This window comes from Ananas comosus, linkage group 4 (assembly GCF_001540865.1).
Source record: "Ananas comosus cultivar F153 linkage group 4, ASM154086v1, whole genome shotgun sequence".
In the NCBI taxonomy this organism is placed as follows: Eukaryota; Viridiplantae; Streptophyta; class Magnoliopsida; order Poales; family Bromeliaceae; genus Ananas; species Ananas comosus.
The window spans coordinates 14642236-14657961 of record NC_033624.1 but is presented as its reverse complement, the minus strand read 5'-3'; the positions used below and the strand labels follow the sequence as shown (position 1 = coordinate 14657961).

Sequence of the window (15726 nt, the reverse complement as noted above, 5' to 3'; positions counted from 1 at the left end):
AAAGAGACCCAAATCTAACCCACTGTCGGAAGACAAAGAGTTTTGTAACCTCTCCTATTAATGATGAAAACTCAAGGGTTATGAAACTCTCATGAATTATGAGGTGACTTTTGGACTTATGGTTCATTATGAGGGTGAGTTAATGTATCTCATAATGAGAGAGTTAGTGTGTATCTAGGTTCATTGTATCTAGAAACGTATAAGTAGTGGGATTTGGTTAAGATCAAAACACACAAGAGGAAGTGTGTATGTGAGTTGTAATTCTCATTTCTAAATAGTGTAGTACTTAGCTTTTTGAAAGAACCTCTGCCTTTTTCTCTTGAGAGAATAGATATTTTGTGCAGAAGGTCCAGAACGTTCTTTGGTTTAAGCTTTGTTTAATTATTTTTATATTAATTTTTACTCATTAAAAAAACTTGTTATTGTTTACAATTTAATAGAATAATAATGTATTCAACAAATAAAATTATTTCATTTTTAAACAATAATTTTAAAATAATAACATAATATTTATTATAGACCTTTGGCCACACCCCTCCATGTTTTTTCTAAATAATAGAAATAATAATAATAATAAGGTAAAATAAAATAATCACACATTCAAAGAGATAAGGTAAGAATGAATCACACTAGGAAGGACGAGAGAGAAATATAAAGCTACGTTGCTCCGGATTAATATTTGAATGAAAAAAGGAAGTTAATTTTGAGAAGGAAACGAGAACTACATCATAAATCTGTTTATTTGAGAGAAAAGCAACCTGGTAATAACATTCCAGTAATCGAACCAATTCTTAGATCATTAAGACTTTCCCAGACCCAACCTGGTAATAATAATAACAACAACAATAATACCATATATGTTTTCTTGAGAGAAAAGCAACATATTAGCCGCTTCATTTATTTGTTTCGAATAGGCTGAAAAAGTAAAGCAACTGGACCTTAAATTTAGAACTTCGCAAACCAACCAACCAAGATCTTTACGACTTGAGTTCTTAATGAGAGAGAACACCTTGATATTACTCACACTTTGACCGACTCTTATCGGTTGTAAAAGTAAAGCCGCAAAAAAGTATAAAACCACAATTAATGCAACCGACCATCATTTTAAAGCACCTTATGTTATAATTATAAGGTGTCTCAACATAAATTCCAAGCAGAGATTAAAGAAAGGATTAGAGGCCAAATAAGAATCCAAAATTATTCGAAGGCAACATAAAAGAGGCAGACCTCTTTCTTATTTCACTATCATAATTCCTGGGGCCTGGGGCAGAGGAAATATAAATCCTGCGCCTCTAGTTCGGAGGGGGGAAGAAGATGGCGTCAGAGGTCCTCTTGGATCGGAACAGCTTCTCCATCTCCGGGGTGGTGTTGAATGAGGCCTCGAGCACCTCCGGCGATATCGCCTTCCACACCGAGGTCCTCCCCGCCAGGTGACTGAACACAGGGCTGTATACATACACAAACAATTCACAGACGCATTCCGAATGTAATAAGAAACAATGTAGTCTACTGCCATTATGCTATCAGCGAAACGGAGGAATTTGTCAACGCCCTGAATTTCTTGAGAAAATGGAAGAGAGATGCGGGCGTACTCTCTCTGCATTTCTAGTCACTTAAACTATGAATACTATGATAGATCTAAACTTACGACAGATGGTAAAGTAAGAAAACACACATAAGTGTTTGTTTTATACGGTTGAAATGTTTTTGCCCATCAAGTTCGCTACATGGCTAAAGGCATCGAAAGATGGTTTTCTCTAGCTTTGCTATAACCAGATTGTTCAGCGACATAGGTAAAACTAGACTAGTTCACTCTAGGAGCCTTCTATCATATAGAGCTTGAGCATGCACTGAACTAAAACTGCTATTTAACATCATAGGTTTCCACATAAGTTTATACAAAGGTGTTGGTGTACTTACTTGGGAGTTGTGATGATCGAGAACCACTCCATCCCCTCTTCACCAGCAATCTTCGACACCACAAAGAACCTCGGCACAATAAACAAATACCCACCGTTCACCTTTGTCTCAAGAACCCGCTTTCCATCAATTCCCACAACCTGAACTCTGCCACTCCCCCTAACCACATAAGTCACCTGGAAAGCCGAGTCACAAGAAAACCCGGGCGAGCACATGGCTCGACCATCCAACCTTACCAAATCAGCCCCGAGCCCGACCTCTCCAACCAACGGAAGGTTCTGTGTGTTCAGCACGACAACCCGTCCCCCGTTCTTTATATCCACATCTAAAGGGGCTTCTTCACAATTCAAAGCCATGCCCTCTCTGTCTTTAGCAGATGGCTCGGGCATTTTCTGGCCATCCTTGAGCTTAACTATGCCGGCATCTGATTGGGATCCAACCAGTTTAGTGGCCTCAGATTCGGAGAGATCCCAAGCACGGCCTACGAATTCAGTGGTGAAACCGGTGAAGATGCCATTCGAGCCGGTGAGCTGGAAGTTTGTGAATTGGCCAGACTTGTGGCCCTTTGAGGTATCGCCTAGGAAGAGGATAACGAGTTCAGCATCGTTAGGGTTGAACCACCAGGTGACGACGCCAAAGGGGAGGGCGAGAGCATCGCCCTTCTTGATGGCAATCACTTTTTCTTTAGTGGCTTCTGGGAGCACAACACCACAAGTTCCACTTCCTAGGATTTGAAAAGGCAAAAGATTGAAAAGGATAAGGATCATAGATGTTTGGATGATGGAAAAGAATAGATAACTACTAACCAACCAGTTTCGAAATGCCGAAGGCTTCAAAATGAATGATCAGATGCAAGTAATCTAACTAGGATCATTGATTTTCTCAATCCTTCGGCAAAATATCTAATGTATTCAAACAACTAGAAACTAAGAAGATGAGAAATTGGTTGAGTCTTAACTCTTAAGTAACATTATGCATAGTTGGGAATGAAAGAAAGAAGACTGTTAGTTCAAAAGGCAAATGACAAAAATATCTTATCCTGGGTAATTATACATAGGCATCGTATAGCCATGAACTAACTTGGACCATTCTAGCAATGTTTACTTCCATGGTGAAGGAGCCAAAGAATTCGCAGAAATTGATTTTTCGGCCAACTGATTCTATAATATCATAGAAAACAAACATGCAGAGATAACGATGTCTCATCTGTAACTTATTTTTTTTGAACGTAGAAAATCTTCTTACCAAAGAAAATGGATGTCCATTTAATTAATCAGAGTCACAATTCTGAAGAGAATATCAACAACATCAAAGAGTAAAGTTTTTAGGTAGATTCAGATCAATCCGCAAGACTCAAATCCAGCAGAATATAAGTTATATTACTTCCGTTTAGTCAAACTTCTTAGCTATATTTCTCAGCTAGTTAACCATCAGATCAATATTTTAAGTAACGTGGCATTAGAGACACTTCTATTCTCCCTCGATTCTGTGAGGTTGTGGGTTCAAGTCCTGTTATAATCATTTAATGGGCTAAATCCCCCCAATTCATGGATTATGTCCCCATCTTTGGGAATTGATATTGACAAAGCAAATTCCTTGTATCTAATTATATTCTTAAATCATTTTAAATCACTTTCTATCAGATTAACTTTTTTAACAAACTAATTAACTATCATGCTTCCATTTAAAACTAATTAATGCGATAATCATTTAATGGGCTAAATCCCCCCAATTCATGGATTATGTCCCCATCTTTGGGAATTGATATTGACAAAGCAAATTCCTTGTGTCTAATTATATTCTTAAATCATTTTAAATCATTTTCTATCAGATTAACATTTTTAACATACTAATTTTAACTATCATGCTTCCATTTAAAACTAATTAATGCTACTTCTACTACACGAGGACTATTATAATATCGACACGCGATCCTTATCGCAGACATTAATTAGTAAACAATACCGTAGTCAAATTTTTTAGCAAAAAAACAAAATAATAGAATAATAAAATAATCGAAGTGGACCCATACGTCCTCAGTCTCAGCTAAACCCTAAAAAAAACAAATAAGCGATTCGTACACAAACTAAACTAGGGCACGGATCCAATCAATCTCATCACGAAACCAAACGATCGAAACACTACTCGATAACACAGGGCATCGCGATGATTCTCCGAACTCAAATCACAAACCTAGATCGAAGATCGAATCGGAGGGGGATCGCCATACCTTGGAGGACGTAGGCAACCTTGGCGGAGTCGGAGTAGCTGGGGAGCGCGAGCCCGCGCTTCCCCAGCGCGAGCTTCGCGGCGCCGATCTTCGCCGCCCCGAGCATGGGGAGGTCGCCGCTGCACCACTCGTAATACGAACCCCCGTCGCCTCCATACGACTTCTTCGGCTGCTTCGGAGCAAGATCGATCTCCATTGTCGCCCAAATCGAAGCAAAAGGGAGACGCCAACGAGGACGAAGAAGAGAGTGGGAATTAAAGAGGAGGGATAGAGAGAGAGAGACGAGTCGTTATACGCGGAAGGGAAAGTACGGGATCGATGCACGATATTTAAAGGCGAAATTGGAATAAAGAGCGCATTTTATTCGGGAGATATTCCGAGTGTACAGGAATTACGGTTTAAGATGAGATATGTGTGTCAAGGACTTATTCTTATGTGGAGTAACGTTATTTATTTAGGTTGTTATTAGTGCGTTAATTGCACTACTTATGAAGTATCAACAACACTTATCTATATTACAGGTGTCCCCAAAATCAATTATTTTAAATTTTAATAAAAAATATATATATTTAAATAAAGTATATATTCTTAAAAGTTTAGATGCTTCTGTTTTATTTAACTAAATCATCTTATTTGAATATATCCAATTTGAAATTTTGTGTTACTTTTTATATCTAGTTAATCAGCGATAAGATCGAAGTTTAATCCCAAATGATGATAAAGGTCTTTCATTCTCAACTTTTTAATCAAAGTTCATAATGAAATATAACTAACTATTATTCCCAACCCAACAAAAACTCTTGGCTAATTTTTACTCCCCAATTAATTTTTCTTTAGATTGAGTTCTCTATAATCGTTCAATTGTTTATTTCTCAGAAGGATTCTATATATTGACAAAATAATTAGCTCTGGTGCTCGATGTAAACCTAGTTAGTTAACAAAGTAGTACTACTTCTCATAACTTCTTTTCGTACTAGTATTAAAACATTATGTAATGGAATGTTGTTTAACTTTCATTAATTAAACAGAACTATTAAACCCTGACAAAATTTGACAATATTTTTTAAAGTGAAAGATAAATACATTGTAATAAAGATTCGAAATTAACTTCATCAGAAACCTTCAATAGTCCTACACTTATTCTATGCATTAATTATTTAGTCCTTACTTATCCTGATGGTAGGTACTGTCCTATAGCTTCTGTCCTGCAGGAAGGAAACTTCAATTCAGTCACTGTAATAACTAAGTCACTAGCAATTAAGCAACACACCAATTAAGATATTATGCCTATATATGATAATGTTATTTGTCTCCTTGCATAATTATGCTATGCTATCTTGTAGCATTTTTCCCAATTATGAGGCCCTTTACTTCTCATTTTTTGTTCTTTCTTTTTTTCTCAAAAGGGGCTGTTATTGACCTATGGGGTTGCATTGGTTTGAAGATGCTTTTATGCACCATCGTAATTGTCTCGCGCAGCTGATTAGTATTTCAGATTACCGATTATTTGCTCACTTAAAAATAGAATGATTTAGTAAAATATATGATTAGTAATAAAGGAGTTTCAGAATCGGGCCTATAGCCTTTTAAAAAAATAAGAATTCAATGCTACTTTAGATTTTAAAAGACACACACATATGCAATTAATAAGTTAAATTTTTTATTTTAAAATCTCTATTAAAACTTTTCAGTAGTGTGGTGTAAAACATGCACGTATATACCCAGCCCAATAATTTCTCTGTTCCTCAGATCTAAAAAGAGAATTTCTAAGTTTACAGGGGAGATACATGTGCCGCAGCCCGTAGCGTACGTACACTTATGTAGCGTATCCCATGCATGAGGAGAGTTTATTGCGTGGACTCAGTCCACCGTATTAAAATGTAGATCAAATTATTATACGTGATTTTCAATCTTTAAAATAATTTATAAATTAAAAACTAATATTTGAAAATATGGTACTAAAAAAACAGACAATTTAAAATATTATTATTGTTTTTCTGCATGTATTTATTGAAAATAATGTTTATATTATATTATTTTTAAAATCTCTAGGATTGAATTTAGAAGATCGGTCCAGGGTAGACCACGGTCCATGCAATAATTCCACCATGAGTAAGGGATGCACCAAAAGTTCAGCTGCTGTATCCGGAACATAAAACAGCATTGCGTCCACCAATCATGAATCGACACGTACGCAACTCCGCCCACGAGCACCAATAAGAGCGCTTAATCATCAGCTCCCCCTACATCAATTCATGTTCCACATTTTCGAACGACCTACTCGCCACGTGTCCGTTTCTCGTACCACGACCCCTACAAATACACCCCGTTCCCTTCTCCCGCCAAATTTAAACCGCTAACGGTCGAAACAAGAGAACAGATGATCAATGTTGTAGGAGGGGGAGAAAGAGAGATACCGATGGAGATATCCTACGCAACCTCGAGCAATCTCAACATCGCGGACTCCGACGTCATCAAGGGGCTCGCGCGGCACGTCCGGGGCCCGGCGAGGGCGGGGCCGGGACCCCTCATGGGGCCCACGCCGTCCTCGTCGGCCCTGATCCCTTCGCCCCCCTCCCTCTTCGCCCAGTGGCGGTCGAAGCTCCAGAGCATGTCGGCACTGCACGTGATGGAGTTCGTGTTCCCGTGCACGCGGTGGATCCGGACTTACCAATGGCAGGAGTATTTTCAAATGGACCTCATGGCGGGGATCACGGTCGGCGTCATGCTCATCCCCCAGGCATGATTTGAAACAAAACTTTTGTTAAATTATATGAGACAAATCTTAAGCTTCTGGAGTACAACGTTCTTAATATTTATACTCAACACTTCCCTCACATCTGGAATCAAGTTATTTTAATAGGTTCAAAACGTGAACTTAAATTAAATAGTATAAAGTTAAAAATGTAAGGAGCCTAACGGCACTTGATCTCGAAACCTCATATTCTAATACTATGTTAAATTATATGAAATAACTGTTTTTCTCCATTGCGTGTAACCATAGAAATATAAATTGGATCGCAAACCGGCATTGCCATGTTTGGTTTTTATTGGAATTTCAAACAGACCCAAATTTATGGATTTCGTTCGAGGCCTTTAATGGACCTGAATCGAAACCGAAGTTTGCGAGATTTTCATAGTTTCATGCCTTCTTATATTTGCTTTTCTTTTCTTTTCTTTTCTTTTTGTTACTTTGATGTTCACTATTTGGTATAAATTGGACAGGCAATGTCATATGCAAAATTAGCTGGGCTTCACCCAATTTATGGGCTTTGTGAGTATGATTCGATTTATTCATATGTTATCTTGTTTCTTCATTAGCTATCGGTTTTGTTATTTGCGCGATGAGCTCATGTTTTCGGATGCAGATTCTGGTTTCGTTCCGATATTCGTATATGCCATTTTCGGATCGTCACGCCAACTCGCGATCGGTCCGGTGACGTTGGTATCCCTCTTAGTTTCCAATGTCTTGGGTAACATAGTGGATCCTTCAGATGCATTGTACACAGAGCTCGCTATACTACTCGCGTTTATGGTCGGCGTATTAGAATGTATAATGGGGCTTTTGAGGTACCATACTGTAACAATTTTCTCGCGATTTTATCTTTAGTTTCGACAATCACTAGAGATTTCCTAGAAGAGCTACTTAAATTGTTTTCTTTTCCTTCATCTTTCTAATGTCATGTTCAATTATTCTTCAGGCTTGGTTGGCTTCTGAGGTTCATAAGCCACTCAGTAATATCCGGGTTTGTCACTTCCTCGGCTATTGTAATCGCGTTGTCTCAAGCGAAGTACTTCTTGGGGTACAATGTGGAGAGGAGTAGCAAAATCGTGCCGCTCGCGAGGAGTATAATTGCTGGAGCTGCAGATGTGAGTGTTTTTCCATAGTCCATCGAAATCAGATTAAAAAGTCACAACTCTTTTGTGTTTACATTTTTTGACTGTATCTTGTTATACTATTATTTGCGACTAATTTTGGTTTGATGTAGTTCTCATGGCCCCCCTTTCTAATGGGATCAACAATCCTCGCAATTATTCTTCTTATGAAGTACTTGGTAAGAGCTACTTCTTTTTGGCTTCTTGAAGAAGCTCATGGGAATGTGCTTACTAAACTTTTTCATACTTAAATTTGTGTTCCAGGGGAATTCGAAGAAGAGTTTGCGATTCCTCAGAGCATCGGGACCACTAACTGCGGTTATACTGGGGACAACTTTTGTGAAAACATTCCGCCCCTCCTCGATATCCGTGGTACGCCATCCTCGGATTCTGAAATAATGGAATATACATATATATATATATGTTCTATCCTTACTGTAGCTTGTTAGAAGTGATTTTCTGCGTGAAAACGACTTTTAATGTAAATATAAGTATAATCTTATGCTGCAATATCCTTATGATGGATTGTAGCTTTTGAATCCTTTGTGCGAGTACTGTGTCGATTTTATGCTGTTTTTCCGACTATAGGTTGGCGAAATACCACAAGGCCTTCCACAGTTTCACATTCCTCGAGGGTTCGAGTATGCGCAATCTCTGCTTTCGACCGCCGTTCTCATTACTGGAGTGGCCATTCTAGTAAGAATAATTTGCTAGTTATTATAAGTTATCTACTAATTGCTTCGTCGAAAACCCACCAATACCATTTTGAACTTCAGGAATCAGTAGGGATTGCCAAAGCATTGGCCGCGAAAAATGGGTACGACTTAGACTCGAATCAAGAGGTACCAGTAAAAACCATTAGAATCTAATGTCTTCTTGATCAGATGCAGATATTTGGAATGTTCCATGCAATAATAATAGATTAATTTGTGTCTCATAGTATCTTCTTTGCAGTTATTTGGCCTTGGAATGGCAAATATATGTGGTTCTTTTTTCTCTTCGTACCCAGCGACAGGTAAAATATGTTGATACTTTTCTGATGAGCCACATCAGTATCAAGAATGTGAAGTTATTGTTTCTCATCATCTGCTAATTTCATGTTTACCCTTCGACTAACATGTTTACCGTAGTATTCCGTTTTGCAAAATTGCAGGTTCCTTTTCTAGGTCAGCTGTAAATCATGAAACTGGGGCAAAAACAGGATTATCAGGAGTTATAATGGGGTGCACAATGGGTTGTGCTTTATACTTTTTGACTCCATTGTTTAGAGATATACCTCAGGTGTAGTTCTCTGAAACAAAATTTTCTTGTAATTGCATCTTCTGCGAAACAAGAGTTAGTTTTATTGCTATTCACTTAGCATCTTTCATGTTCTTAGAGTAATTCTCCTTATACCGCTTCTTGTTTTTGTATGATCCAGTGTGCACTAGCTGCCATTGTTATCTCTGTTGGAATAAGTTTGGTAAGAATTAATATCTTAATCTCTTAATTATCGCGATTACGGAGTTTGTATTAGTAAAACTTTCTCTTACCTTGCATAGTCCAAGATCTTCTTATTGGTTGATAAATCCTCACTCATAAATAGTTGTAAACTCGAGAATGATAAGCCCTGATAGTGTTGTGAAGGAGACTCAGCAATTTGCGACTTCTCGACAGGGATAAATTTGCAATTTTATTTGTAACCTCTCTTTTATTGAACTAATCCCATATCCTTGTTCTTTTTTGCTTCAGGTGGACTATGAGGAGGCCGCATTCTTGTGGCGCGTAGATAAGAAAGATTTCCTTCTCTGGACTATCACTTGCATTATAACATTATTTCTCGGCATCGAGATTGGTGTGCTTGTTGGGGTCAGGTTTTACACCCATGTCTATCTCATGTACAAAATTCTTTTCCCGCGTAATCAAAAGTTTGATCACTCACTCATCGGTAGTAATTGCTGCTCTTTAAAAGCATTCCTTTTCCCCCTTCACCACCTCTTCAGAATGTTTCTCCTTGTCTCTAAGCTAATATGTGCTTACCATTTAATAATTAAGAGAAAAATTAGGTTATGCGACTTAATGCAAAGTACAGAGATTGTAAACATGATCTACTTAACTTTAATTCGAGTAGCACTTCTGTATAGTTTGCAATTATATTCTGAGTAATGGAGTTCGAATTATAGGTTAGCGCTTCTCTCGCATTCGTCATCCATGAATCAGCAAATCCCCACATAGGTAAGTGCTTTTCGATCCTCCGAACCACTGTAAATCTGAGTATTATTTATACTGCTTGTATAATTTTTGTAATTTTAGTTTCTCTTTATCACGCGCATCTCCTGTTTGAGTGTTATAATTTGCAGCTGTACTGGGACGTCTCCCCGGAACTACGGTTTACAGAAACATCGAACAGTATCCCGAAGCATACATATACTACGGAATTGTTGTTGTTCGAATTGATGCTCCGATTTATTTCGCAAACATAAGTTACATCAAGGACAGGTGAAGCCCTGCGCCTTTTATATAATCTACCGGAAGTAGCAAGAACCGAAAAGAAGAACATAGTTACGCACCGTATTACTGAAATTATTTAACAATTTGTCGCATTTTGTTCTTCTACAATTCGCAGGTTGCGTGAGTACGAACTCGACAGCACAGGAGCAACAAAAGATACACAAGAAAAAGAAAGAATTTATTTCGTGATTATTGAGATGGCAGGTATGTTATCAGCATAATTTTGTTTTGGTTTCCATAAACTGTATCTTCTTAAGTTTGTTCGAGTCAATTGATCAGTTTAAATGCTGCAGCTGTTCCATACATCGACTCGAGCGCAGTTCAAGCTCTCAAGGATCTGCATCAAGAATATAAATCTCGCGAAATCCAGGTAGAGTTGTATCTATTTTGTTTTCAGATTCGATTTATGATAGATTTTAATGATATTACAATCTTAGCTTCGAATTTCTCACGCAGATGGCCTTTTCGAATCCAAACCGGAAGGTTCTGATAACGCTTTCCCGTGCTGGACTCATCGAGTTGATCGGGAAGAGATGGTACTTCGTGAGCGCGCACGACGCCGTCAAAGCGTGCCTTCAGTACATGGAGAACTTCCACAGGAGCATGCCGGGTGCCCCGTCGGGTCTCGTGCAGTGCCGGTGGAGACAATCTGATGGTGGAGATGAGTCGAATTCGGACCAGGAGCCGCTCCTCTCCCCAAGGGAGGTCTAATTTGCTGTTTGTTGCCCTCAGGCCTCAATCATCTGTGTATGTTGATCAAGCACAATAACAGTGATCTGATCTTCTTTGAATAAGGATTTGAGATAGTTAATTGATACTGAATCACACGTATTAGGAAAAGGAGGTGCTTTCTATCATATATTTTTCTTTTAAATGAAATAGGGGTGTACCCACAAGAAGTGTAAAAGATTGCCACCAAACAATGATGTAAAAAGAAGTAATTCACTAAATGATAGCTTAATACAAATGTAATAAGATTTCCACTTCTTTTTTTTTTCAGCGAATATGTAAGTTCCTTGTTCAGGATTAGGCCCTTCGATTTTACCTTTAGTTTTTCATTTGCACCCCTCAACGAGTCAACTTAATTATTTTCACTAAAAGAGTTACAATTAAGCCTAAATTTTGAGCACATGCATTATTTACTGTAAAAAGAAAGGCACAACACTCACAACAGTCACAGCATATATATATATATATATATACACACACACACACACACACTGAGAAACCCCTAATTTTACTGATACAAGTAGTTACAGAAAACCCAAGTGCAAATAGTCAGTGATAACAAGGTTTGCAGCGATAGCTGAACAAGTTTGCAGTTCGAACACGTGATTTCAAACCAGCAGATGTTTTACTATTGCAGAACGATCACTGACTAAGGATAGGAAGCGCTTCATGCATTCACCTTCGGCGCCCACCCAGCGATGACATGCTCCTTGGAGGGTTTCGTCTTGATGAAAGACTCGCGATTGAAAAGCAGCTGCACAGTACGCACAACCATATATCAGAGGCTTCAAAAAAGAAATGAGCTAATGAATGATTCAGCAGACTACAATTGCTTGCCATAAAAGATGATTACTGGGCAATTACGTTCACACAAGTCGCTAATACCTTACGAGACAAATAACAGTCCCTGTAACTAATGATATTTGCTATTTGACCTCAAAGAGAAGCGCCTGAGTGGTCACTCTATCCTTAATGAATTTAAACAGAAAAGACGTTTAATATCCAACTGCTAACATTCTTGCGAGCAGTAAAACAGCTGCTGTGATTCATGACACACCAAACAAATATAGGAGTCATAGCTTCGCTCGCCAAATATGCTTAAATAACACCAAAAAGAAAAATGGCATAGTATTGCCTCACAGCAAAGTTGCATTGCCGTCATTCAGAAAGAAATTCAGGAACTGAACGAAAAGAGAACTCAAGCAGAGCTTTCAACATACAACCAGGTAATAAAACAGAATGAGTCAGGAATCTTTGCCCATACCTTCATATAAGAGTGAACATAGGTCAGATTCTCAGGGATCTTCCAGCCTTTAAAATGATCAAGAGCAACCTGAAGATGGAATAGCTTAGGTGCCAGGCTAAGATCAACAGCAGATATCTTCTCACCGTTAACAAATGGACCCTGCAAATATCAATGTGTGGTCACTACATGACTGATGCCTACACCGACTACCAGGCACGCACACGCACACAACACACATGCGTGTACGCACGTCAGAGGGGGGGGGGGGAGACATACATGTTCCTTCAGATGCTCATCCAATGAACGCAGCTCATCGAGTAGTGCCTGCTCTGACCCATCATTAGGATCCTTGCTTGTCAAGAACTTCACAAAGGAAGGAAATAATTTTGATCCCCTGGTATAAGGTAATTTAGTTAGATGAAATGTGTTTCTAACTGGATTCAACTTCCAGAGACTAGAATAACTGGATTTAATACTAGTGACCTTATATCAAACTACTCCAGCAGGAAGAGACACGAAATGGAAAATTTGTAATTAGCCAAGAAAATTGCCTGGCAAACTGAAGTTCTTCAATATAGTTATGCCTCACACACAAGAACCATTTAGGAAGTTCTATTACCCATGGAAATGGAGTATTGGAAAGAGAGAGCATGAGAACTTAAGATTGATTGAGTGAACAACAAGAAGGAGACAAAGCAAAACATATAACACAAACAAAATTAATGAAGTTCCACAATATTGTAAAATGAAAAGAACAATGACATACACAGTACAGTGCTCTTCGGATGTATCTGCCATGGTAAGTGAATAATATTCTCGTCCTAGCAAATCATTGATTCAGACAAAAACCAGCTATATAAAATTGATCATTTGTTATTTAAAAATTTTATGTTAGATGAGATGCTTTTATTTTTTTCCCCCTTCTCACACCACAACCTTTAAATCATCCTGGTTCCTGGATATATCTGCTAGTGCTTAAGTTACAATAATTAAGCAAATTTAAAAAAAAAAGGCACAGCTCGATTATTAAACACTCAGGCATGAAAATAAAATGTGGTTGCAGGAACCTACAACACAGTAAAAAAACAAAAAAAAAAAAGGGGCACAAAGTAACAGAGCATTTATCCTACTCAAATCAGAACATGTTATTTGCCGCTTCGACTACTAAGTAGGGTTTAAATCCTAATCAAATTTCACTTCCCACAATTACCAAACATTACAAACCGCTGTGCTTACATTATGTGTAAAATCCAGTTCCCTCAACAAATTAAAGCATCAAATATTCACGACCTAAAACTTCAACAAATCTCATACTTGCTAAACCACAAATCTCTAAACTTCTGAAAAGTTAAGCAAATTATGGCAGTAAATTATCATACTTGCTAAACCACAAATCTCATCATATATGTAAAGCGAAAACACAAATCCGAGAAAAACTTACACTGACGAGTACTCCGGAGGCGTGACAAGCGAAGGCTCGGGGTACTTCTCCTCGATGGTCCGCGTGACCACATCGGAATCGAAAATCCACTTCCCATGACCGCCATTGAACACAGGAACCTTCCCCTCGGGGCTTATCTTCAGAAACCTACAAAGCATCACATCATATAATACTCGATTCCTACAACGAAGAAGAGAAATACGAAGACACTAGATCTAACCACTCGGGCTTGTTATCGAGGTCGATAAGCTTCAACTCGTAGGGGATCTTCTTCTCCTCGAGCGTGAGAAGAACCCTCTGGCTAAAAGGACCTAGAGATTCACCGTTCAAAGGAACCAAATCAGGAACAAAAGATCGACATCTAGAGAGATCGAAATGGAGATGGGGTGATCGAGAGGGTACAATCGCCTAGGGTTTCGGGGTCGCCCGTGGCGGCTTTGACGCAGACCTCGATGGGCGACGCCGGAGCTGCGGCTGTAGCGGCCATGGGCGAAGGTGGAGAGAGAGAGAGACACAGAGAGAGAGAGGGAGAGAGAGAAGGTTCGAGACTCGAGAGTGGTGAGGAAGAGTGTAGAGAGACGTGGATTTATCGCAATCGGGGGTATTGTTTGATGCGAGTTCACTCTGGAAATTTCGAATTTAGTGCGATTTTGAGGAGAGTGATTGGTCGGTCGTGCCACGATGGAGTCACTGCTGACGTGTATTTTTTGAAAACATTTTTTTAAATTTTTTTGGGACTTAGATAAAAAAAAAAAAAACACACATACCTTGTTTGAGCCATTAAACACTTTGAATTGATTATCTACCTTTTTTTTATTTTTAATTTTAGTATTTAATTTTTTTAATTTATTTAATTTGGGTTAGTGAATACTATTTTAACTTTCAAATTTAATATAGTATTTATTTGGGTTATTTGCATGCACGTCCCTACAAATATAATGAATTACAGAAATATCCTTGCAAAATAAAAATTTCATAAGTTGTCCCTGCAAAAGTCCTAAGTTATGCAGATATGTTACTTTGGTTAAAATCCGTTAGTAAACTGTTTATTTTTTAACAGTTTTCTTGTGAAATGACTGTTTTGTCCTCACAAATATATCTCTCCAAAAGTATCTTCTTCCCCTTCTCTTTCTCTTCCTCTTTGGGTCGTCAGAGCGGACGACGGCGGCGACGCGGGGTCGGGTTCGCCGGCGATGAAGATGAGGGAAGAGAAAGAAGGAGAGGAAGAAGAAGTGGGAAGAGGAAGAAGGAGAGAAAGAGGGAGAGGAAGAGATAAGAGGAAGAAAGAGAGGCTTTGCCGCCGCCGCCGACGCCGCATCTCCTCCCTCGCCGGCGACGAGGAAGAAGGAAGAGAAAAGGGGAGAGGAAGAAAAAGGGCGAAGAGAAAAAGGGAGAGGAGGAGGAAAAGGAAGAGGGAGTGGGTTCGCCGCCGCCGCCGCATCTTCTCCCTCGTCGGCAACGAAGAAGTGGAAAGAGGAAGAGGGAGAGAAAGAAGAAAGGGGAAGAGGAAGAAGAAGAAGGGAGAGGAAGAGGGAGAGGGTTCGCTGATGTCGCCGCCGTCGCTACCGCATCTCTTCGCCGGCGATCAAGAAGAGGGAAAAGAAAGAGAATTATGAGGAAGAAGGGTAGAACCGTAAATTCACACTATTAACTAATCATGGTTAAGTAGTTTAACTGTGGTTAAGTAAATTTCTCTAACAGACTCAAACGGTAGGGATATATCTGCATAACTTATGACTTTTGTAGGGACAACTTATGAAATTTTCGTTTTGCAGGAATATTTTTGCAATTCAC

At 38.8% G+C, this 15726-nt stretch overlaps 3 protein-coding genes across 4 annotated transcripts; 1 reads left to right on the top strand and 2 right to left on the bottom strand.

The window, feature by feature from the left end:
• Positions 917 to 4548, bottom strand: LOC109708995 (glutelin type-B 5-like). The gene is made up of 3 exons (XM_020231009.1): positions 4151 to 4548; positions 1921 to 2644; positions 917 to 1446 (listed from the first exon to the last, which is right to left on the bottom strand). The coding sequence occupies exons 1-3, from the start codon at positions 4344 to 4346 to the stop codon at positions 1293 to 1295; spliced, it is 1074 nt and encodes a 357-aa protein (XP_020086598.1). The 5' UTR covers positions 4347 to 4548; the 3' UTR covers positions 917 to 1292.
• Positions 6525 to 11054, top strand: LOC109708993 (sulfate transporter 4.1, chloroplastic-like). 2 transcript variants are annotated; one of them, XM_020231006.1, is made up of 16 exons: positions 6525 to 6890; positions 7376 to 7424; positions 7519 to 7720; positions 7852 to 8020; positions 8140 to 8205; positions 8291 to 8398; positions 8615 to 8722; positions 8803 to 8868; positions 8981 to 9041; positions 9180 to 9307; positions 9447 to 9488; positions 9758 to 9874; positions 10189 to 10240; positions 10366 to 10504; positions 10632 to 10720; positions 10810 to 11054. In XM_020231006.1, the coding sequence occupies exons 1-16, from the start codon at positions 6531 to 6533 to the stop codon at positions 11004 to 11006; spliced, it is 1953 nt and encodes a 650-aa protein (XP_020086595.1). In that variant the 5' UTR covers positions 6525 to 6530; the 3' UTR covers positions 11007 to 11054. The 2 variants fall into 2 exon arrangements, with proteins under 2 accessions (XP_020086595.1, XP_020086596.1); XM_020231007.1 differs by lacking the exons at positions 10632 to 10720; positions 10810 to 11054 and having other exon boundaries at positions 10366 to 10508.
• Positions 11736 to 14486, bottom strand: LOC109708996 (glutathione S-transferase DHAR2-like). Its single transcript, XM_020231010.1, has 6 exons — positions 14335 to 14486; positions 14153 to 14243; positions 13933 to 14079; positions 12768 to 12885; positions 12510 to 12650; positions 11736 to 11999 (listed from the first exon to the last, which is right to left on the bottom strand). The coding sequence occupies exons 1-6, from the start codon at positions 14417 to 14419 to the stop codon at positions 11913 to 11915; spliced, it is 669 nt and encodes a 222-aa protein (XP_020086599.1). The 5' UTR covers positions 14420 to 14486; the 3' UTR covers positions 11736 to 11912.

Bases quoted from the DNA above. Each gene is read 5' to 3' on its own strand.
- LOC109708995 (XM_020231009.1), bottom strand. From the start codon at position 4,346: ATGGAGATCGATCTTGCTCCGAAGCAGCCGAAGAAGTCGTATGGAGGC. The intron at 2,645-4,150 runs GTATGGCGATCC...TTCAAATCCTAG, and splicing joins GGTTGCCTACGTCCTCCAAG to GAAGTGGAACTTGTGGTGTT. The intron at 1,447-1,920 runs GTAAGTACACCA...GTATGTATACAG, and splicing joins TCGATCATCACAACTCCCAA to CCCTGTGTTCAGTCACCTGG.
- LOC109708993 (XM_020231006.1), top strand. From the start codon at position 6,531: ATGATCAATGTTGTAGGAGGGGGAGAAAGAGAGATACCGATGGAGATA. The intron at 6,891-7,375 runs GCATGATTTGAA...TAAATTGGACAG, and splicing joins GCGTCATGCTCATCCCCCAG to GCAATGTCATATGCAAAATT. The intron at 9,489-9,757 runs GTAAGAATTAAT...TTTTTGCTTCAG, and splicing joins TCTCTGTTGGAATAAGTTTG to GTGGACTATGAGGAGGCCGC.
- LOC109708996 (XM_020231010.1), bottom strand. From the start codon at position 14,419: ATGGCCGCTACAGCCGCAGCTCCGGCGTCGCCCATCGAGGTCTGCGTC. The intron at 14,244-14,334 runs GTACCCTCTCGA...GTGAATCTCTAG, and splicing joins CCCCGAAACCCTAGGCGATT to GTCCTTTTAGCCAGAGGGTT. The intron at 12,651-12,767 runs GTATGTCTCCCC...TGATATTTGCAG, and splicing joins ATGAGCATCTGAAGGAACAT to GGTCCATTTGTTAACGGTGA.